We start from the raw sequence: 23991 nt of genomic DNA, 5'->3' as shown, positions 1-23991 counted from the left end.
AAAAAAAAAAAAAAAATAAATAAAAAACATGGGGGTTTCTGCGTTAATTCTGCTCTTAGGATATCGGTCCCTCCCTCCCTATTGAGAACAACCAAAAAAACTTAAATAATTAAATGTGAATGGCACCATTTGGGCCATGATGGGAAACACAATCCAATAACAAGAGAGGCTTTTATAGTCAACATTGGATCAAATTGGTGAGAGTCTTGTCGATCGTCTTCAACCCAACTGTAAGAAACCTTCGTCGATTCGATTTGATCCGAGTCCACGCCGTCTCCGATCGAATTTCACCTCGGAAGGTACATACCTATTCAGTAGTTGAACTGAATCTAACTTTGTGGATCTCATCGTTGTACCATTACATGTGATTTGATCTGTTCTGGGGTTATTTTGATCACTTTCGTATGATTTGAGATTAGGGTTTATTTATTTCATTGCTTGATCCTGATTTGAACAAAAAATAACAAACCTTTTTGCTGTTACAAGCTAGAAATGCTGATGATTATGTTCTGTTTAATGGATTCTTAATTACGCTCCTGAACAGGTTACTGTGATTAAGATCGAATCTTCTGATCATGGTTAGTGCTCTTAATGTTTTCCCCCTTTCTTTGCCTGGTCTCGGGGGTGCTTCGGTAAAACTGTACTCAAGTCTCAAACACTTTTTGTGGGATTGATATCACAGAACTATCTTCTTGGAGCTTTCAAGCCGGCCTGTAATGTTTCTATCACCTTTACTGATGGGAAGAATCGTAAACAGGTACACACATCCCTCTCTCTCTCTCTCTCTCTCTCTCTCTCTCTCTAGGTTTATCTATTTCACTTCCCCTATGGGGGAATATTTATGTATCCTTAATCCCGGACATTGATTACAGCTTGTCTTATTATCTTACTTGATCTCTGTTGCCGCTAGGTTCCCATTAAGAAAGATAATGGACAGACGGTTATGAACCCGCTTTTCCAGAGCCAAGAAACTATTGCTGGCAAGGTAACTTTGGTTTTGTTGTCATCTAGAGGTTTTATGGAATTGATTTTTCCTTAACACGTTTTGGTTTAGGTTATTATTGAGCCATATCAAGGGAAAAAGGTGGAGCACAATGGTGTTAAAGTTGAGCTTCTTGGTCAAATAGGTGTGCAGTTTCTGTCAGTTTTTCTTTCCTTTTTCCAACTCATTTCCTCTGTCTGTGCTTAATGATATTTGTGTGACAGAAATGTATTTTGACAGAGGAAACTTCTACGACTTCACTTCCTTGGGTGAGTCTAAACTTAGGGCTCTATTATGATATGGTTCTGTTCTTCTGCTTCAGTAGTCTCTTTCTTGGTTATTAGTAGCTAACTCTTTGCTTTAAGTTGCTGATGGATCCTACTATCTTTTTCTGAATATCAGTGCGTGAGCTTGATGTACCTGGAGAAATATATGAAAAGAAGGCATACCCTTTTGAATTTTCGACCGTTGAGATGCCACATGAGACATACAATGGCGTAAATGTGCGGCTAAGGTATATATCATATTATTTCTGTAACATATAAAGTTCCTAATGTTGCATATTAAAATACATAACTTTGGTCTCTGTTTATCTGCAGGTATGTCCTCAAAGTAACAGTTACACGTGGCTATGGTGGAAGCATCGTAGAGTATCAGGACTTTGTGGTATATTTCTTCTGTGTCTTTGTGGCACTTGTTATTTAAGATAAAACTTAGCTTTTTCTTTCTTCTTGTGAATTTGAAACAGGTCCGTAACTATTCTCCACTACCTCCAATCAATAACAGCATCAAGGTGAGTCCAAACTCTCTCATTTCCACTCTCAGTTTCCTTGTTCCTTGTCGCTCTTGCTTTTGAAACTGAATACATACTCTCTTAAAGCCTGTTCTACCTCCCAAGTTACAGGACTTCTGCTCTTATTCTTATTCTTCACACATTCTTATTAGCACTAGATATGCTTAATACCATTGGTCTCTTTACCCGTTGTACAGATGGAAGTTGGGATCGAGGACTGCCTACATATCGAGTTTGAGTACAATAAAAGCAAGTAAGACAAATTCATTATTCATTATTTCAAACTGGAATGATAAAGGGGAAATAGAAAAGACCAATAGCTAACTCCCAATGCTCTGGTGGATGCAGGTACCACCTGAAAGATGTTATCCTTGGGAAGATATACTTTCTTCTGGTCAGAATCAAGATAAAGAATATGGATCTTGAGATCAGAAGGCGAGAATCAACAGGAGCAGGAGCTAATACTCACGTCGAGACAGAAACACTAGCCAAATTTGAGTTAATGGATGGTGCTCCCGTTAGAGGTAATCCCCAAATTTACTTTATCAAATCTCACTCTACCCTTCTTTAGCTATTGAGTAAGCATTGAGACATTTTCCAGGTGAATCTATACCCGTAAGACTGTTCTTGACACCATACGATCTGACACCAACGCTTACAAACATAAACAACAAATTCAGCGTTAAGTATTATCTGAATCTTGTGCTGGTGGACGAGGAGGATCGCCGTTACTTCAAGCAGCAAGAAATCACGCTGTACAGGCTCAAAGAGGAGACATCTTGATGTTTACAAAAAGGGAAGAGAGAGATGATAAATTTTCAGAACTTTGTAAAGCCTTTCTCTGTATGCAATTGGTTTGGGTACTTGGAGTGATGAAGTTAAATCATTTAGTTTGTTCAACGACCATAATGTTTCTTTTTTTCTCAACGACCATAATGTTGTTTGCTTTCTTTGGAGTGATACGACTTTTATTCTCTTCTTTCATATTGATCCTGCTCGTAATGTGGTCGCTTGTGCTATTGCTAATAGTGTTACTCAGGAGCGACGCTATAATTCTTATGTGTCTCGTGGGGCTCCACAATGGTTGCAGAATGTTCTGGTCAGAGAAACTCTCTACTGTTGTTAACCCCGGATAGACCGCAGGATCTCACGTCTGGTCTGATGTGTTGTGTGTGATTCGTGTGCTGTTAGGACATCGTATGTAGGTTCATTCAATATCTGCTGATAGGTAATTTGGTCCTCTTACGCTCTGATGTTCTTTTTCCTTCTTGTTTTGTTCCTCTTGTTTTGGTTCCCCTCTGTTTGTGGAGGCTGATCCTAAATACTCTGTTTTTCCCACATTTATTTGATATGCAAGAACCCAGCGTTAAAAAAAAAGTTTTACGCTAAGTACAAACTGTTTATAGAACCTAAATAAATAGTGTGTTAATATCTACGTTACATGGAAACGGAAGCGGATTCGCGGAAGCGGAATCGTATGGAAGCGTAGAAGCGAGTTTTTAAAAAAAATTAGGAAGCGGAATCGTGTTGGAAGCGTATGTAAATATAATATATATATATATATATATATATATATATATATATATATGTAAAGCCAAATATAAAATAAATTCTGAAATTTAAAAGTGTCTAAACCACACAAATCCAACAAAGTCTTAAATATTAAGCAACTCAACTAAAAATAAAAATGTTCAATGTCAAAGATCTATTGTTTCACTCATTATCATCTTCTCCATCAAACACAACAGCCTCTAGCTCTGGTTCATCAAGGGAAAGATCTTCAAACTCAAGTCTTCCTAGATTAAGCTCATCCAAAGTATCAAATTGGTCACCTCCAACATCCCACATCTTGTTAGGACCTTCTTTGTAAGCAGAACTCCTTCTAGATAAGAGACGAAGATTAGTATGCACAAATACCAAATCTTCAGCTCTTTGTGGCATAATCTTGTTTCTTGTTGCAGAATGGATGAATTTGTAGGTGCTCCAGTTCCTTTCACAACATGAGGATGAAGAAGGTTGTCCAAGCAACTTAAATGCTAAGGCTTGAAGTTTAGGAGCTGAAGATCCATGAACTGCCCACCATCTTAAAGGTTCTCAGATAAATCTATCATGGATTGCATCAACACTACCAAAATCTTCCAAACTTAAAGAGAAATTAGAATATTCAATGTTAACCTCTCTCCTTTCATCTTGATTTGGAAAATACTTCAAGATGCAATTTTTTCTTTCTCTAGTAATCTCCAAATCTTGATGTGGAGCTTTTCTATTGTTCTCTTCTTCAAGCCACTCTGAGCTATAATATCTGCATCCATCAAAATAAACAATAATAATGTTATTTAAATAACTATCAAAACTGTTTAAATTTAGTTTGTAAGATAATAAATCATATGAAGCATAATAAAATTTATAACTTACTTGGGATTTAGAGAATGTGCCATACAATGGAGAGGAGTGTTACTCTTACTCCAACGAGATATCAAAATAGATTGCACAGCATTCCAAAAAACCGAGTCATCTTCATGTTCTTTCCTTTCCTTTCTGAAGATAGCCTTTTTCACAGTCTGAATCATGGTTTCCCACCATTCATAAACCAGATGAAGTGAAGGCTTATCAGTATCAGCAGCTCTAATCACACTATATATCGGCAAAGTGAAAGACAAAGCATATTCAATCTCATCCCAGAACATCTCATCTAATATCTTTTTCTTCACTGCTGATGCTCTTTCTACACCATCATCTTTATAATCATCCCACTTAGGACTGATCACCATTTGTTGTAGCCCGGTTTTTATTTTCTTGAATCTCTTAAGCATCACAACTGTTGAAGCAAACCTGTAAAAACAAACTTAATAATCTAATATAAAAAAAAATCTAATTAAGATTGAACTTAACAAGAGAGAACACTAACCTTGTAGAAGCAATTGTAAGGAGCTTAAGATCACAATGCTCTGTGAACATGACAAGTCTCATTCCATGGTTCATAATAAAGTTCTTGATCCAAGTAACATCATCACTGATAGACTTTATCCAATAACAAGCATCATACACATCTCCATTGCTTCTTGTATTATAAACTGGCGCACATATGTTTTTGAGTGCAAGATTCAAAGTATGAACCACACATGGTGTCCAGAAGATAGTAGGAAACTTAGCTGAAATAAGTGCACCAGCTTTTACACAATTTGAAGCATTGTCAGTGAGTACTTGAACCACATTCTCATGTCCAACCTCCTTAATGCATTCTATAATCATTTCTGCAATCACCTCACCAGTTTTTGTTTCACCTTGAGTGTTGATTGCTCTTAACATCATTGGACCACTCTCGTTTGCTGCAATCAAATTTAAGATAGGTCTTCGATGAGGATCTGACCAGCCATCACTACATATGCTAACTCCTTTATGTTTCCATGAATCCTTCAAAGGCTGCAAGTGCACTTCAAGGTTCTTTCTTTCTTTTTGGAGAAGTGTAGTCCTCAAAGCATTATAACCAGGAGGAACATAGCCAGGAATTTGTGATGCACGCACAAATGAGTTGCGATAGTGAGGATTTCTTGCAACGTTGAAAGACAACCCGCTTGTACAGAACATTCTAAATATTTCACCATCACATTGCTCCCTAGCCTGATTGTTAAATGCTTTTCCTAAAGCTGAATCCATTCCTTTTCTCTTCTTTGAACCAGCCTCATCTGTATCAGGAAATTTGTAGCTCATGTCATAGTCAAGAGAAGAAGCAGATGCCTTTCTTGACGCTGAAGGTAATGGAACTGGCGTAGGAGCTGCACGCTTTATCCTCTCCTTGCAATCATTTACCAATTTCTTCATGTTATCTCTTTGCTGTGGAGTAACTTTCAAGCATCCTTTGATTCCCTTAACTCCCTCTTGTATAAGATGAGTCACAACTCTAGTATAAGATCCAACGTACGTTGTATTGCAAAATTTGCATTCAAACCTCCATGATCCCCCTCCTACTATCTTTTCAATCTTGTTCACATAAATCCATAAGGGTGCTTTGTCATCCACATCATCATTATCAGATGGGTTCATACTTCTGAAAAAAAAAATTTATCATAATGATCATGGTCGCTTTACTCTACGCAAAGAAACACCAAAAAAAAAAAATTCTCTGTACTTGTTTAATATTAATATACGACTTTAATTTTAGATTCATCAGCTTTAGTTTCAACCAATACTAACCATCTAATCATCAAACCATATTATAAAAAGCTACAAAGTCTCACGTTTCTTTACAAGAGAAGAAGAATATAACAATTAACAAAAGTCCAAAGAAAATTACCTTGATCGATTGTTTGGTCTTAGACTCTTAGTACAGAGAAGAAGAAAGATCTTTAACTATGAGGTGTAAAAGAGATGAGAATGACGACTCAGAGTCGTAGTCTTTTGAGTTTCCACTTTTTTTTCTATTAGGGTTTTCAGTTAAGGAAATAAAACATAACAACATTTATTAATTTTTCCTTTTTTTTATTTACGATTCCAAAATCAGATTTACACGCTTCCAACTAGGAATCATTGATTCCAATACGCTTCCAAATCTGGTTTTTTTCGGAATCGCGGTTCCGACACGCTTCCGGCCGCTTCCACCCGCTTCCGACTCCGCTTCTGCTTCAGAATCAGGAATCATGGCTTTGGACACGCTTCCATGCAACGTAGGTTAATATGCTGTAAAACGAATTTAAAAGAATATTTATATTAGCTTAGTCAATGATCTTAAATGTTTCATCTAAGAAAATTGAAGCTTTACCTTAAATAGAATGGTTCATCTAAGAAGGTTTTAGAGTAATCTCTGTAGGTGGAAAAAAGAAAACCGAATCTGAAAATTCAAATCGAACCAACTTAAACAAAAATTCGAACCAAATCGAGTATGACTCCGATACTCAAATAGATCTTGGTTTACCGTATTTTGCACGGTTTTATCCAACCAATGGGATTCTAAAAATAGAAAAAAAATGGGGGTGGGGGGGAGAGAGATCAGGTTTTCGGTTTTAACATTAGGGATTTACTTGTAATGCAAATTTCATAAGTGGCATCATAAAGTGCTCCTACCACTATTGGGATTCTAAAAATAGAAAAAAAATGGGGGTGGGGGGGAGAGAGATCAGGTTTTCGGTTTTAACATTAGGGATTTACTTGTAATGCAAATTTCATAAGTGGCATCATAAAGTGCTCCTAGCACTATTGGTAGAGAATCCTAGAACCTTATAAGAGTTGGCTAACCAAATGAGTAGCTAAAAAAAAATAGAAAAAATAAATAAGAGTTGTCTAACCCCCTTTACGTTAGATGTTCAGATGAAAACTGACATCAAGTTTTGTGAAAAAATACAAATAAGCAGATTCGAGCTGAAGTTAAAATGTTATATAAATGTATCTTTTTATTTAGCTTAGTTGTTCTTCCATTATGATTTGGGTACGACTTTTTATATCTTTGTTTGTCTTTATCAAAATTTGAGAGTACAAAAGTTGAAGACTACTGTAGTTTTGGTTTGAAGATTGCATTGAAAGTTGGAGGTAATTCGGTTTTTGATTGAGTTTAAAAACTTTTTCTTTTCATCTGAGGTTTTCAGAAGTTGACATTTGCATTTTAAATTTAATTATGAATAAGTTTGTTTTCAAGTTTACACGATATTGTTTTTTTTAATAAATGTAGCATTCTTTAAAAGTTGTCATAATCACCAACTAGATTCTAACCCGCGCTGAAGCGCGGAAATTGATTCATCTAATTTTATTTTTAATTTTTTGTATATAATATGTGTATATAATTTTTATAAATATTTTTGTGTAATATTTATATATATATATATATATATATATATTTGACATCTATATCTAATTTTTAGTGGTGTTATAATTTGTGTTGTACATGTTGTTAGTTTGTATTGAATCTTGTTTCATTTTCAGTATAATAGTTTAACTTGGATCACTTTAAACTTACATTTGTTAAATTTAAGATATTCGAATTTTTTTAAAAAAAATTATTATATAATTTTAACAACTTTATTAGTTATGCTTATAACTAATCATAATTAGTTTGTTAAAAATATTAAACACATTTGGCCCATAAAATTTTAATGGATGTATTTAAGATCAAAAGTTTAGGCTATGTAATAGTTTATGGATCAGGTCTTGTAACAAATTTAATTTAACAAAGGATATTATCTAAACCCAAATGAGTAACAAACTTTTGTCCGGGAAAAAAAGAAAATAATCTGTAAAGTCAACAACTTTTGATGATCAATTAATATTTTGTTTCTGTCGGTGTGAATAATATTTTGTTTCTGTCGTTTCTCTCTCTCTTCTTAGTTGGAACCGAAACGACCAGTTTACCGAAACAATCAAAAAAATCAATTGATATTCTACAAAGACTTTGTTTCTCAAGACATGCATGATCTTTGCTATTTGATCGGAGGAAAAGTAAGTTATAATTTTTAACCTAACTCTTATAGCTAATCTGATCTCTTATAGTTTATAAATCGTGTAAAGAATTGGTTTGGTTAATATGTTTGTTGATCTAGATATGCAAACCTTGTAGATCAGATAGTAATTTGAGAGATCGAGTCAAGGAAACAGATACTATCCAGGTTGAAAGTAGCGGACGCAAAATCAGTGGCCGATTTGAAACGAAATATGTGGTTCGTCAAGTCAATCGAGAAACAGAAAAGATAAGTTTCATAATTTCTTTGAGTGTTTGTTTATTCATAATATCTAATCTAATAAATCGAGCTTGTTACAAACATTGGCAGATTGAAATATATTGGATACAAAAAGCTAAGCTCAGCTGCGTTGAGATAAGACACACACTGCACGTATCTGAAGGCTTTATTCCAGACTCTATTGGACTTTTAAATTGAGTACAAGAACACCAAAGAGATGGTTGGTTTCCTACTAACCTTTGTCTCTGATTGTGTTTGTCCTTTTAATAAAAGAGATGGTTTTGACAGTCTCGTTTATGTATCAGGTAAAGCTATCAATGCGATGCATTAGTAGAAGTGGTCAAGTATACCAGATAAAACTGATCAAGTTTAAGAAAAGATAAGTCTCTTATATATGTTTACTACAATAGTCTCTGTTTTCTCAGTGGACTTTGTTTATGATACAATTTAGTTCTTCTTTATTATCTTGTCTTCTTTATACTCTCTCTTATTGTTGCTTTTTAATTGTTGTTGGCACAATAATCTAACAGATCAAACTCATGTTTCGTTATATTAATTAGATCATTGATAAAGATGGAAAAGAAGAGCAATCAAAAAGACAGCATGGGGACAGTTACTTACAACCAATTTCGCAGCACAAAGGTTAGTACTATCTTGTATTATGTTTCTTGATCAAACGTGACACTGGAATATAGAATCATCATAGGACTAACAATTTTAGGATTGTACAAATACTTAGATTTAAGATTGATTTTGACTGTCGTTTATATTAAAAGAATGTTTATTGCATATCTGGTTTTGGTTCTCCCGCGGTTTATTGCTCTATATGTGGAAGTAATGTCTTAGATTTTAGATTGGTTTGTATTGAATAGTTTTGTTTGCTGAATGACTTTACTGCTATTGCTTTTGGATCAATAGGTTAACGCATACTTTTATTTATGACTAAATTACTCAGAAAACTTCAAATAAATGTAGTCCATGAAAACATAAAAAAATCGAAATACCAAACACAAGTTTCACAACACACACTAACAAAGAAAAACAGGAGCTTTAAAAGGACTATCATTCCTCCTCTATGTTCTCAAGGTTATTGAAAACCTCTTTGAAAACAACATTCATAGTTTTCTTTTGCGGCTCTCCTCTTTATCCACAATCAAAACTTTCAAATCTTTCTTAGATGTTACCCTTGAAATGGCAACATATAGCTGTCCGTGAGAAAATACTGGCCTAGGAAGAAATAATCCCATTTCAGAAGGTGATTGTCCTTGACTTTTGTTGATTTTTATAGCAAATGCCACAACCAAAGGCAATTGTCTTCTACGCATTTTGAAAGGAAGTCTTTTATCCGTTGGAGTGATCAACAATCTTGGAATATAAACGGTCTTACCAACCTTCTCTCCAGTTATGATTCTAGCTTCCACCATATGATCCAAAAGTTGAGTTTTTTGCAATCTTTTTCCATTCATTAAACCTTCGGTAGGATTGCTATTCCTAAGCAACATAACAAGACATCCAATCTTCAATCTCAGACTATAGTTTGGTAGTCCTGAAACTTTAATACTGTTAAGAAAGTCGCCACTGAGAGCCTCATTGTTGGCTGAAGTAAGATCAGATGGATCAATACTGTCACAGCTAATATAAATTCTTTCTTCACCTGATGGAAAAAAACACTTCCAATTAGTGTCCATATTTACAAATGAAACGAAAGTGTTAAAATAAAATTACTGACTTACCATCGAGCTTATCTAACATATGATCATTAATCATGTTAACATCTTCATTTGTTGGACATAAGATTGCTCTCTATTGGAAAAACTTAGGATCTTTCATACCTCTTAATGAATCAGTATCTCCATAGATGGAACGACTTATAGTTTCTATAGGGTCCTTTGGATCCATAATTAGAAACTCTTCTGGAATATCAATTAATGCATCCCCATCATTAGGCTCTGATATTCTCCCATCCCCAACAGCTAAAATCCACTCAGAAAATTCTTTCAGATCTTTGGCCTCTGCATCCGTCAGATTGTTTGAACACAATCTCATATTCTTAGTTAGGTTCAGAACCTTGCAATGTTCCCAGAGATATGATGAATTCATGGCAGCCAACACAGTCTCTGCCCTACCAGCTCCAGTAATAACAGGAAGTACCTGTTGAAAATCACCTCCAAACACAATAACCTTTCCACCAAAAGGTAATTTATCGTGCTTTCCCATAAGATCATTTAAACTCCTGTCTAAAGATTCAAAACAATGCTTGCTCATCATTGGTGCTTCATCCCAAATAATTAGTGATGCATCCTTTATCAAATTAGCTTTATCTGATCCATGAAGCAATGCACATGTAGCAAACTCATCTGGATTGATCGGAATGCTAAATCGGGAATGTGCAGTCCTACCACCTTGCAACAACAGAGAAGCAATTCCGCTAGATGCAGTATTCAACACTATATCTTCCCTACACCTAACTGCAGCTGAGAGAAGTTGCCAAAGAAAGTTTTTTTCAGTGCCACCAAACCCATTAACAAAATACATCCCGCCTCTCTCTTGAACAACTGCACCAATAATCTCATCATAGATTTTCCTTTGCTCATCAGTCATCTTTGGAAGATTTCTATCATGAGTGGCTTGCATTTCTTCAAGATCATAGTTTAGTTCATCCAAGATCAAAACATTTTTCGTCGGTTTGGCGTTTTCAGGAAGCTGTGGCATAGATTCATGTAAGGAAAGTGAGCTCCCATTCTTTTTTCATAAGCTTCTCAATCTCTATAAAAGCATATAGTTTCTTGTCATTGTCACTTAATATAAGTCCTGCAAAAATTATAAAAATAAAAAAAATGATGACCATATACGATCAGATTAAATATAATCTCAAATGATGCTTTAATAATGTAACTAATGTAGAATAACATATCTCGGTTTGACATGTCAAAATATAGTTACTACTATCATAAGTTGTTAGAAATAATACCTGGCCGATTGAGTTGAATTCTGCGATTATATTCTACATCTTCAGCTAAAAGTTCCCAAGTGTGTGCCCAAACCACCTCTGGTTGACTCAAACTATTTGACAGAAGCATTAGAACAAACAGGTCACGAACCACCCCAACAGAACTATCATAACCGCGCCTCACCAGATCATTTATATACTCCTGGTCATCATCCAATAATCCACGAGCATAACATGCTTCTTTGTAACTCTCATAAAGAACACCATCATAAGTTTTAAAATCTTCATAGCTGGTAGGACCTCTGACAATGTTCAACAACACTCTCAAAAAGTAAGAACTATCCTGCTTACGTGGAGTATAATTAATTCTTCCAATACTGAAACCTTGTTTCCTTCTGTTGAACTTCTTCTGACTCTTTGAATATGTGTAGTAGTTGGGAATCTGAACATATAAAAGAGTCCGTGTGAAAGCATCAACTTTTCTGAGATCAAACCAGGCCAGAAATATAGTGTTTTCAATGAGTTTGCGGCTGACAATGTCCTTTAATTTGTCCTTTCCGTTGAAAAAAATGTTCTGTTTCCCTGGTAGGTGGAACGTAAGCTTCTCAACAGCTGTAGATCTATAATGTATTGGAAATTTAAAAATTCTCCATGAACTTTCACAAGTTGAAACATATCTGCAAAAATCATAAATATAGAAGTTAGAATATCAGACTAAAAACATAATAAATATGTGTACTCTATGAATATATACGGCTTAAATAAATAATGCACCTGGAATCAAAGAAATCTTTTATTTCATTCTTTTTAATATGCACAGTTTGTTTCAAAACGTCACAACCCTGCCCCATAGCTGTGTTTGCTGATGCTGAGTTTGCTGATGCTGAATTCGGTGATGCTGAGTTCCCTGATTCTGGGTTCGATACTGTTTGATTCGCTACTGGTGGCCCCGGTGGTTTGACAACAACAATAACACGGTCTGCTCCTTTATTAATGTATTTAAACAAATACTTAATGGAACCAACTTGGTTGCACCGCTCTACATTGATGTGAGCTCGATGACGAAGAGAGAGTTTCTTGTTGTAAGGGATGACCCATCTGTTATCACATTTCAAACCATTCTTCTCAACATAACGATCAGATTGCTCACGTCTTCTATAAACGGGAAATCCATCTTTTTTCACTGTAGTGTTCTCAGCGAAAGGTTTAGGAAAACTCTTCTGGCACACTCCATTTTCCATACATTGTGAATTCATATTAGCAGCTCCACATGGACCATGAATCATCATATCCTTAACAACATTGTAAAGAGCGGGATCAGATGTCTTATCTGGGATCTCAGCTGATATGTTCTTATCAATGTCTTCTGTTTTTAAAAGTTTAGAGGAAGGATGCATAAAAAGCAGCATGTGGCAACCCTCTTTTTTGAAACTCAACAGTATACATTGCTGAAAAAAGGAAAAAAAAAAAATTCAAACAAACCAGACACTATAAACAACCTAGAATTCTCGCAAGTGTATAAGAGTAAAATGATAAAATAAGAAAGAGTTGGAAAAGAACTTACATGAAGATGTCTCCCCCAAAATATTCTTCTTCGTTAAATCATTCATCAAAGAATCGAGTTTCATCTTAAAGATCCGACAAATAATATCCGGTCTGTCATATGAATTCAAGCCTCTCTTTTGAAGAAATCTTGTAATTTCAGGCCATTTCGGATTGCATGTAAAGGTGATGAAAATGTCTGGAAAACCAAAATGTCTACAAATGGCCATAGCATCCAAGTATTCTCAGACTCCTTGATAGAGTCATAACAATCTGAACGCAAGCATGTCTGGTTAAGCTTCAAATACCTCAGTCTGTTGCTTTCGATTGTAGTATAGGCATCCAATATGAATTGTTGAAATAACCTTCTTGAATAGAGAAGAACATGAGACTCATTTGGACGCTCTTGCATCCGGAAAGCAAAAAACTGCCTCATACTGATAGTATCTTTTTTGAGTTTCTTTGAAGCTTATGTGAGACCCTTCTTAATACCAACCCTGAAACCATCCTCTCCATACACAAATAGCAGAGGATATTGAAGCGCCGGATAGGAAATATGAATCTCATCAATCCTTGTAAGCCGACCAGACTTATGTTGTAGAACAATATCCCGCTTATCCATTCCTAAATTAAAATCTCCAGGTATCAAAGCAGCCACTTCAGATGCTGTTGGCATATTATATGTCCGTCCATCTTTGTCACTTCTACTGACAATTCGCATATGGAAAGTTTTCTCAGGATCCATTCGAAATCTCTCACTTGCTGATCGAAACTGTGCTACATATGGATTAACAGCATTCAACATCTTCATAATAGGTAAAATAATGTCTTTCTTCAGCCCGTCTTCTGTTCTCTCTGACCGTGCATTCTTGCGTCCTCTGAAGAAATACAAAAAATTTCAACTCATCAGAATCATACAAAACACTTATAAATAAACGTAACATCACTTATAAGAAAGACCATATTAGTTATCCAAGAGCGTTAGATCGGTTTTCAATTTCATTCTCTGTGTCAACAATGTATAGCTGTCCAAACTTGGCATTGTCTCCTTCAGGTGGAGTTAAACTTCCCATCAAATAATAATTTTCACCATGAAGCACCAACATTTGTGGTCCTCGTCCTGTTTTAACAGATTTCTCTAAGTGAATGAGAAAATCATATTATATGGTCTTGTATTCTTTTGAAAATGTTTACTGTTTACTGAGCTTATCAGTTCCTGTTAGGAGGTTCATTAGAACATCAAGGGATTTCTTTAAAAGTGGCAATTGGACCTGACCTTGCATGCAACACAATGTAAATATAGGTTTACATCTATATTCACTCTTCCTTATGCGTTCACCATACCACATGATAGCTCCACAATAACCACAAGATTCAGTTGGATCACCCTCATCAACATAATCTGGTTAATTAGATGCAAGAATGTTAGGAAATATATTATACTAAAATATCATAATAAATTGAGTAATTAAACTAACCATCTTCTTTTGGTGATGTTGGTTTGACTTTTGGCTTCACCTCAGTGAAAGGTTTCTTAAACAGAGCTGCCAGAACACTAACTCGTTTAGACTGGTTATCTTTCTCTTGTACCAGCTCAGTAGACTGTTCATCGTTTGAATCATCAGTATCAGACCTTTCTTGACTACTACATTCAAATTCTAGATCATCATATTCATCCATGGTGCCTAGAAAATATGCAAAATATATAAACAGTTTTAGTATCAGACCTGATATGAGAAATACATGAAAAGAAATATCACAAAATACCTTATGTCTCTTGATCATTCTCTGAAACAAGCAGTTCTGATTCAGGATTTCTCGACATTCCTGAATCTTTTGGCATTTTTTGGTGTTTAGCGAATATATTTTAGGCATCTGCCTGTGTTGTCTTTCAAATGTGAGTTGACTGCGACATGATCCAGTGTAGGCAGTTGTGATGGCTATATAAAAAAAATATTAGATGTTTATATAATGGTTTACGTTATAGGTGTCTCACGTAATGAGTCTACATGTTTAATATCTGCAGATCAGACAGTATACAATACATACCTTCTCCTACATGTTGACTTCTTGTCCTGTGATTACTCTTGACATTATTTTTTTGGTGAAAAACATCTACACAAAATAACAACACTCTGATTTTAGTTGAATGAAACAAATTCCTTAGCAAATTCTTAGCGAATGTGTATAGTATAGAATAGAAACTACCTTGTTTGTTTGGAAAATTTGCATATTCATGTGACTTTGGTGCAATGCTTGTTTTGCTAACGTCATTAAGTAGTCTTGCAAAAACAGAACTCAAAGGGATAGGTTTTGTCTGGGAAGAAAGACGTCTTTGCTTAGATTCAGATTGTGAACTTTTCTGATGACCCCTAACTCCATGGGGAGTTAAGTATTTTCTTTTCATCCTCTGCATATGAAGAGTTACATGTGTATATTATTATGTATATAACTCTCTGTGTAAAAGCTTCTACATAAAAAAATTTGTGTAATGAAGTAAAATCAACCATAGGAATTGTTTTCTCACCTTTACAAAACTTTGCGATAGGTTTCTTGTTCAATGACTGCTGAGAATTTTGGTGATTGTAAGATATCGTTAACATTTCTGAACCACTAAAAATTTCGAATTGTTTTATTGAAAGCAAAGGCGGGATGATTTAGCAAAATTGATTAAACCTATACGTTAGTTAAGATTCTCTACATTGACATGTAGTATAATATCATGGTAGATCACAATAATATTTTAGTTTAAACACAATCTAACAGTTATAGTTTATATTATGACAGATTTCTTAAGTAAATGAATTTATTTATCACAATAATACCTCGAGTATAAGTTGATCTCTTGAATCATAAACGTATGGCTTAATCCGAATTTAGCTTTCATAATTTTTTGATATATATATTTCATCATATAGTTGTAAATGTGATGATTAATGTTTAATATGATCCTTCGGATTGTAAGACGATCGCTGAACCATGAGAATACAAGTGTTTAAGCCAAAACAAAGTAAAATTCCAGATTTTAAACATTTAGATAAAATGTTTCTATCAAATTATAGTAATAAGTCTTTTATAGTACTTACATATTAAAACATTCTGCATATTTTCAAGATTATTCAAGACAGTTCATAGAAGAGCTACAACTTCACTACAACGTATTTAAAGTAAGTAATTCAGTTTATACTTTCCATGGTCGTAGGTGAAATATTTATTATACATGAAATTGTTAAAGAATAAATTTTTACTGATTTTATAAAGTACATCAATTAATAATCGTAGGTCAAAATGTTATAAAAACTAATAGGATAAATATCATAAACCTGAAGAACAATTAAATGAAACTCAACTTTATTGAAACTCAAATTATTTAAAAAAACCAAACAAATACGACAACTTGCAAATAAACAAAAGTCTTAAATAATGAAGCAAACAAAAACGAAATAGAGAATGAGTAAAACATTCAGAGTCCACTCTGAAAACTAAACGCAGCCTTTAACTACTCCCCATCATTCTTTTCCAGCTTGATGTTCTTAAAGCGCTGTTTCTTTGAAGTAGAAGAAAGGTCTTCAATTTGACTGTCCCTTAAACTTCCTGAACGTTTGGAGACTGGAGTTGAAGATGCACCTTTGGTGTCTTCACTTTCAATGCTTAACAAAGAAACCTTAAAATATAGGCAAAAAATATTATTAAACCCATAACATGTTAAATCCGTTTCACACAAATCTAATTTATGGGACACGTTTTACAAACCTGTCCAGAAGAATGATCAGATAGTAGAGTGTTGTCATCTTCACACAGGGATATTATTTCATTAGCAGAACAAGTTCCTCCAATGGTAAATATATCAGCTCCATAGTCAACATTGTCTTTAGCAACATACACACCAAACTTAAAATTTTTCCCAATAAGAGCAGTAATAACATCTTGCAAGTCTTCAGGATCCTCAACCTAAATAGCATAAATAGAGAACTCTAGATTAATAAACGACAAACCAAAAAAGAACCCATCAAATAAAAAATTCAGTTTGAGGCTTGTATATACCTCTTCCAGAGAACCATCTAAGAGCACTTCAACACTTACTCCAACAATTGGTTCAGCAATAGTTTCAAGCAACATAACCTTATTTTCACCGGTTTCATCCTTTATAAGTAGATGTAATTTGAACCTAATAAGATGTATAAAAGTTAGGACATTCAAAAATAGAGTCATAAACAATTTAAGATCAAGATATAAGAAACTTACTGAGGTGCAACTTTTGTCACAGATTGTTTGCATGAATCACAACGCCAGACATGCTTCAGAGGCACCACATCCTTCTTTGTTATGTTGGTAACCTTTCTGTTGTTGCACTTGACACAACCAAAATAATACCATGCCCAGTCTGTGTCTATTCCATAAACAGTTTGCTTTAACAATACATTTCTCAATCTACAAAAAAAGGATTAATGTTAGTAATCTTGTAGATCATTACAATGGTTAAAATCATCATGATAAAACTAACCTCAGTTGACAGTAGGATATCCAATATTGATCTATCTGGATAAAGAGACCACTTCTCTGTTTGGCGTTTGATTCCTTTAGGTTTTTCAATCTCACCACTACCACTTGTGATTGCAAGCTCATTATTTGGGACCCTAGTATAAATAGAGTGATTAATAACTTTTAAAATAATTTAAACTATGTAAAAAATATAAAACAACATACAATGCTTGTGCTGGATAATCTTCCACATCAAATCCGGTTGGATTGATGACCATACTGGAAATTTCAAATGCGTTTGTTATCTGCACTTGCCCTAAAATAAATGTAAAATAATATTTTAGCTAATAAAAAAACCAATAATTATAATAACAAATAAAAGTCGTTGGTTAGAAACTTACCCTTGTAAACATTGATTTTAGAAAATCTCAATAAACAGAGAATATTGTTCTCTTCACCATCTTTGTAAGCAGCTAAAACTTGTTCAGCAAAACGACTCCAAAGACAACATCCAATTTGTTGGTCACTGATAATAGATGGTCGGTAGTTAAAATCATATAATACAAATTTAGTAAGATGTCAACAAATCTTAAGAAGTTTATCAACTTACTTTTGTATCGGTCAATGTAAGTCCCATCATATTTTTTTTCCCACCTACTCGGACAACTTGAAGATCGCCAATATCAATGGCACGGCCAATAACATCTAAAACAATAAAACAAAAGAGTAATTAATATAAATCGAAGCTGATAAATATATGAGGAAAACGCTAACTGTATTTACCAACTAAAATTTTTGAATCAAGACTTCCATTCATGATTGCTTGTAAAGGAGTTAACGTCAAGAAATCATCCTTGATTTTCAGTTCGGAGTTGGTGACATTGGTACTGCCTGTGATGGTCATCTTGTATTTGTGGCTTGTTGGACGGTACTTTCCGGTAGCTGGAGTTACTGAAAAATTCTCAATAAACTTCCATTGACCAACCTGGAGTTTCTTTACACGAGGAAAGAAGTTCCTCTTGCAGGTACAATGTATCTTAAAACCCTATACATTAGAAAAAATAAAATTTGGTTTAGATGTTCTACAATACAATATTTAGCATAACAAAACGGTGTAAACATTTATAACTTACGGTCTTATCTGCAAGAATGAAATCAAAGGAGTCTCTACCAGAATAAGTTGAGTGTTGAGTCCATGAGTGAAGAACTTTGATTTCAACTTTCCAAGTATCTTTGAATGGCTTGACATCGTTCAACTGTCGGACTGTGTTGTGCGTAACTATAGCCATGAGTCTTTTACTTAATGATGTTGAGGTGAAGAAAGTATTAGGATATGAATGCATATTTATAGTGATTAGATAGTAACATGTAGGTATAATGAATATATTTAGGCATATTCTGATTTCAGTAGTTTGTTGAATTAGTTATATGTAGTTAAGATATTAGATAAGAACGTAGTTGTGAAGGTGAATGATATAAGGAAATTTGTTTGAGTTTTTTGAAAAAAAAATTATGGAAGATACGATTAATGTATTTGATCAAATCTATTCTTAATGTGGTTAGAATATTTTGGATAATGATTGTATGTAGATAATCATTAGATATTAAACGAATTGAAATTACAAAATATATAATCTATATACTTTTATATAAAGGAACATATATTGTATACGGGTATGAATTGTATCTTCGGCTATAATAAACAAATAAACAAAACATATGTAACGTAAACAAAAGCCATGATATATGATTGAAGCTTATATGCAGATAATTTTGTGTTCATAATCAGATTTTTTATTTGTTAGAATGGTTAGTATGATGAAAGATGGACAAAATAGAAAATAATTTCAGTTTTTTTTATGTGTCAGGTAGTGATCTGAAGAGAAGGAAAAACGAACATCTACACTAAACATGATAACCTGTTGGTTTAGTTTTATTGTATTGCTTTATTAAGAGCAGATAACCTGTCGTTGTGGTTTTTGTTTAATTTTGGATAGTTTTAATATATTAGATATTGGTTTAGATTAAGTAATCCGGTTGTATGTATTGGTTAAGTTTAAGTAGGTATGTTCCATTTATAAAGTAGTGTGATATATTCTTGTAACATTTATGAAAGAGGCCAAACCTTAAATGACAATTTCAAATAGTAGATAAAAAACAATCCCTAAATTAATAGATTAGATTCTAAATCATGTCACCAATCCTTTATTAATGCAAATTGTTTAAATTTGCTAAGTTTTGGAAGTATTTTCGAGTTATATACAAGTATTTGGGTAACTGAAATACAAATTAGAACTGTACCCGAATTGAAAATGGATTCAACTGGATTTGTAATATATTATTATACCCAAATCGAACCTGGATTTGTGAATTAGAACTGGACCCGAAGTGGAAATGGGTTCAACCGGATGTGTGATATATTATTATACTCGAATCGAACTTGAAGAAACCCATACCGAATTTGAAATAAAGTTTAATAATATTGGAACCGAGCTAAATTTCATAACCCAAAAACTCAAAACCCGATTGAATCCTAAAGAAACCCTACTGTATACCCGAATGCACATGCCAACTTTGTATTATTAAAGTTGTTGTAGATTTCTGTACATAACAATGAATATATTTATGTATATATACAGGTCGTTACTCTTTAGTTAAGTATGTATATATTAGAGCATGATTAACGCTAGGGGAACATGGGTTCTTAGGTTTTTTTTTTTTTTTAATCCAATTAAAAAAAATTAAAAATGGACCAATCGCAGCCTGCCACGTTTCAGTGGGACCGCAAACAGTACACAAACCCAACTAAAGTCGCCTCTTGCAGAAGAGGCAGCTCTTGATTATAAAGTGGAATCCGCTTATTTTTAATTTTTTTTTTTTTAAATCAGAAAAAAAAAAAAAAAAAAAAAAAAATGAGGAAACCCAAGTTGGGTATTTGGGTTGAGGGTGCTCTAAGAGAAGAATAAACAAAACAAAAGAAACAAAGAGAAGAATAAACAACAAGCTAAAGAATTTGTACTTAACTGTGACAAGGTCAGAAAACAGGACAACCCTGCGTTACTACGCCTTTGGCAGTAGGACAAGATGCGAGGCCACAGTTTGTGCTATCATCAGCGTTTCCCCACCACGCCAGTCCAATTCCTCTGCGTCCTAACGCCAGAAAAATCAGTATTGTCATAAACGCAGTTCCCGCGTCCAGACCTCCGGACAAAACGTAATTGTACTTTGTCCACCACTCTCTCTTGTACTTAAACACAAAGTGTCCGAATATAAATGCCACGATGCACCAGCTCGTGAAATTAACCGCCATCGCGGGTGGCATCATCGAGGTTGCTCCTAAAATAACTGGAAAATGTATTTGTGAGATCCATTTTTGAGCTGGAAACGCTTTGGTCGCTAGCCAGACGAAGAAAGGAGTGATTGCACCTACGAGGAAGAACCAGTTTATGGCTGAGTATTCTCCTAAGTCACCGAACATTCGACGTGGTCCTACGAGTCCCCAAATCACTGATGCATCGAAGAAGACACGATCCATCGGGCATGTCCATTGACTGTCGTCAGGAAGCAAAGATTTGTCACACAAATGAGGAATGTCTACCATTAACCACCAAGCAGTTCCTGTGTATACTAGCACAGCCACAAGCGTCCCAACTACCTGAAAAAATCTTGTGTCACTAATTCTATTTTTTAACAAATAATTAATTGTAGATTAATTAGTCACCTGTGCCAAATACATGCTTCTAGGAGGGATCTTCATATAGAGGCCGAGTTTGAAGTCTTGGATGAATGTTAGAGCCTGAGTCATGCTGATGTATCCATACACTTTGAAGCACATGTTCGCAACCGGACGTTCTGGATAGATGTATCCGATTACATATTCTGTGATGACGTTCAAACCCGGTGCCTACAATAGGAAATTTATTAATATGAACTTGTTACTTACAAAAAAATAAAGAATTAAACCTCTAAATAGTTAAGTGATACCGAATCAGACATAGATGCGTATGAATATGAATTTCTTTTAAGTTTATCTCCTTTTCAGTTTTTCTTCCAGAGGAATGTGTGAGTTTGTTTTATAGTTTTTTTTTCTGTTATAGATGGTTACATTTCAACAAAACTCAGAAGATTAATTCATTAAACCCTAGTTATTGTTTTTTTTCAACTCTTATGTAGTTTTTAGTTGGTACCTGATTAGTCGTGGCGAGAATAACACCAATAAGAGGAGTGAAGAAGACGGCAATAGCACAAGCTAGCAACACTCCCCACCAAGGTAGCTGCACGGTTGCATTGTAGTACACAGAGATGAACACGATGAGCGCAATGTTGAGTATGAGGATCACCAAAAACCACCACATGGGAACTTCTCTGTAGTTTTTCTTCATGATTCTAGTGTGAATATCCATTTTCTTGTTCCTCTTGAAAGCTCCTCTTGTTTGCTTCCATAGATCCCTAATATATAAAAATTAGAAACTATTACCAAAAAACTGGTCCCTATCTATGGAAACTACATCGTTAACAAACATTTGATTAGTGAGGGACTGATCGAGTTTAGTTAATTACCTTCCGTTAAAGAGTAAAACATGGACAATGGTTGCGGACAAAGTGGCAAACCCAAGACCATATGTAACCGCAAAGAAAGTGCTCATATGGATAGGACCAGTCTTTGCATAGACGGCTCGGTCGAGATGGAACTTGTCATCAATGATGCTCAAAACATCATAAGACGATCCATTGCCCATGAAAAGCCCACTTGAGAATATGGGATATGTTTTGGCACGGTAAAGATTAAGCCAATAGCAAATGGGAGTGGCGACATACATAATTATTACAAAACCAATGGTTACATTGACGGTAGCGAAGATCGGGCTAGCAAGTGGACTGCCGAGGTAAGAGCCAATTGTAGCCCAATCAATACCAATTGCGCCTATACCAAGACCTTGTTCACCTGAACCGAGTTGGTTAGCCAAAACCGATTTTGGGCTAAGCCAACAGACCCATGAGATGGAAGTTATCATTGTGAATAGATAGCCAGGGAGAATGTAGTATGCGAAGCTAGTAACAAGGACTATGATGAAGAATTGGATTCGGGTCATGCCTCCTTTTTTCTTCTTTTCCTTCTCATGCAAGGCACTGCAGTGGTTAGTGAACTAATTAAGTAGTTGAAGACTAATCATGAAGATGAGATTTATATAGATGTTTTATAAATTGTATTACCTGAATAAAGACACTTGAACTAGACTGCTTGGCCACCACATTTCACCTGGCTCAACAAGGTGTTTACGGAATAGACCAGCCCACCCAAACCCGAGAAACTACAAAAAAAAAAGTGTTTTTCATAGGTGAAAAAGGTAGGAATATTATTCACCAAACTGTAGCAAATATCTAAATCTGAAAACGTGATCTCAAAATTGTACAAGTAACCAGAGCACAAATTTCAAACCAACGCCAACTATATCCTTAAATTGGACAAACACTGAGTTTTTAATAGCTTAAGCAGATTAGTAACAATTGTTTTTAGTTTAACTGTGGTCAAATGATTCCTATATATCCATATATCCAACAATACTTGACCTGGCTATTAGAATATATCCATATAAAATATTTTAGACTAATCAAATATGAATGTTCTTACCTAAGAACAAAAAAAGCATATAATGACTTTCGAATTTCAAAACAAAATGATTGTAAATGTAAAAATTTTAACCAAATGTAAAAGTAAAAACTCTTCTTCAGATCAAAGAATTATTGCATGTTTAAATTCGGGCACAGACGTATCAATACCTGAGTAGTGATCATAATGAGAAAAGCCGGTAGAAACGGAAGAGATCTCTTATAATAAAGCTTAATAGCACTAAGTATATGAGTCGCATAAACCGTTCCTGCTCCAGAATTAGCGAAAATTGTGATCATAACATGTTCCTTGATGTTAAACGGACCAGGATTCATATTGAACTCCCACCTTGATCCCTCCAAGTACTTCTTATTTGGAAGCACTCGAGCCATCAGATGACCGAGCGGCACGACCGCGATCTGAGCCGAGATTCCTGTAATGGTCAACGGCATCTGTCTGTACCAGAAAAACTGGTTCACAAACGATAGTATGATACACGCGGCAAGACCTAAAACCCACATTCTAAAAGTGAGAACCGGTAACGTTGGATCGTCGGTTTTTGGAACGGTTAGCTCAACCTCCTCCACCGCACACCGATCTAGCTCATCCACGGCTTCTTCTATTTCCATGGCTCCGGTCGAGTGCTCTACAATCTCGGTCATTGAAATATACCTGAGAGCTGTTTTTTGGAGGTGTAGTGAATCTTTATAAGGTTAAAGGTGAAACAAGAACTTGATTCTGTAGAGATTCTCGCTATTGAATCTTTCTACTAATCACTTATTTATCCGTATAGTTCTGCTAACAGATATACTCAAATGTTAACATGATTTACTATAAAAAAAAAGTATTTTAAACAGAATTACGAAGGATTATCGTCTAAAAACAAATCAACGAACTAAGTGCCTTCTCTCTAGGGTCTTACTGTTGAACTAATAAAACTTTGTTCTAGTTAATTTCATTTTAATA

General features: G+C 34.7%; 4 protein-coding genes, 2 long non-coding RNA genes and 1 pseudogene across 7 annotated transcripts; 2 read left to right on the top strand and 5 right to left on the bottom strand.

The window, feature by feature from the left end:
* The first annotated feature begins 125 nt into the window (after positions 1-125).
* On the top strand, positions 126-2759 carry LOC106313070 (vacuolar protein sorting-associated protein 26A). Its single transcript, XM_013750798.1, has 12 exons — positions 126-299; positions 545-578; positions 683-757; positions 911-985; positions 1055-1127; positions 1207-1251; positions 1385-1496; positions 1582-1648; positions 1731-1775; positions 1973-2028; positions 2124-2299; positions 2377-2759. The coding sequence occupies exons 2-12, from the start codon at positions 576-578 to the stop codon at positions 2556-2558; spliced, it is 909 nt and encodes a 302-aa protein (XP_013606252.1). The 5' UTR covers positions 126-299; positions 545-575; the 3' UTR covers positions 2559-2759.
* Positions 2760-3789: 1030 nt separating this feature from the next.
* On the bottom strand, positions 3790-5819 carry LOC106314896. The gene is made up of 2 exons (XM_013752700.1): positions 4684-5819; positions 3790-4607 (listed from the first exon to the last, which is right to left on the bottom strand). Exons 1-2 carry the CDS (start codon positions 5817-5819, stop codon positions 4187-4189), a joined length of 1557 nt encoding a protein of 518 aa, XP_013608154.1. The 3' UTR covers positions 3790-4186.
* Positions 5820-8074: 2255 nt separating this feature from the next.
* LOC106319415 lies at positions 8075-8441 on the top strand. Its single transcript, XR_001265482.1, has 2 exons — positions 8075-8201; positions 8303-8441. It is a non-coding gene; the product is annotated as an uncharacterized LOC106319415 (long non-coding RNA).
* A 654-nt stretch (positions 8442-9095) lies between these two features.
* LOC106314895 lies at positions 9096-13823 on the bottom strand (annotated as a pseudogene).
* Positions 13824-16353: 2530 nt separating this feature from the next.
* Positions 16354-17235, bottom strand: LOC106319414. Its single transcript, XM_013757733.1, has 4 exons — positions 17178-17235; positions 16977-17100; positions 16686-16883; positions 16354-16596 (listed from the first exon to the last, which is right to left on the bottom strand). The coding sequence occupies exons 2-4, from the start codon at positions 17049-17051 to the stop codon at positions 16432-16434; spliced, it is 438 nt and encodes a 145-aa protein (XP_013613187.1). The 5' UTR covers positions 17052-17100; positions 17178-17235; the 3' UTR covers positions 16354-16431.
* A 41-nt stretch (positions 17236-17276) lies between these two features.
* Positions 17277-18284, bottom strand: LOC106319416. 2 transcript variants are annotated; one of them, XR_001265484.1, is made up of 5 exons: positions 18198-18284; positions 17816-18119; positions 17640-17730; positions 17437-17569; positions 17277-17363 (listed from the first exon to the last, which is right to left on the bottom strand). It is a non-coding gene; the product is annotated as an uncharacterized LOC106319416 (long non-coding RNA). The 2 variants fall into 2 exon arrangements; XR_001265483.1 differs by having other exon boundaries at positions 17640-18119.
* Positions 18285-20371: 2087 nt separating this feature from the next.
* LOC106317813 (oligopeptide transporter 9) lies at positions 20372-23777 on the bottom strand. Its single transcript, XM_013755585.1, has 6 exons — positions 23196-23777; positions 22629-22726; positions 21975-22544; positions 21602-21863; positions 21136-21318; positions 20372-21069 (listed from the first exon to the last, which is right to left on the bottom strand). Exons 1-6 carry the CDS (start codon positions 23685-23687, stop codon positions 20449-20451), a joined length of 2226 nt encoding a protein of 741 aa, XP_013611039.1. The 5' UTR covers positions 23688-23777; the 3' UTR covers positions 20372-20448.
* Between the last annotated feature and the right edge of the window lie 214 nt (positions 23778-23991).

This window comes from Brassica oleracea, chromosome C9, assembly GCF_000695525.1.
Source record: "Brassica oleracea var. oleracea cultivar TO1000 chromosome C9, BOL, whole genome shotgun sequence".
Taxonomy (NCBI): domain Eukaryota; kingdom Viridiplantae; phylum Streptophyta; class Magnoliopsida; order Brassicales; family Brassicaceae; genus Brassica; species Brassica oleracea.
This window is presented reverse-complemented; position numbering and strand designations above follow the sequence as displayed.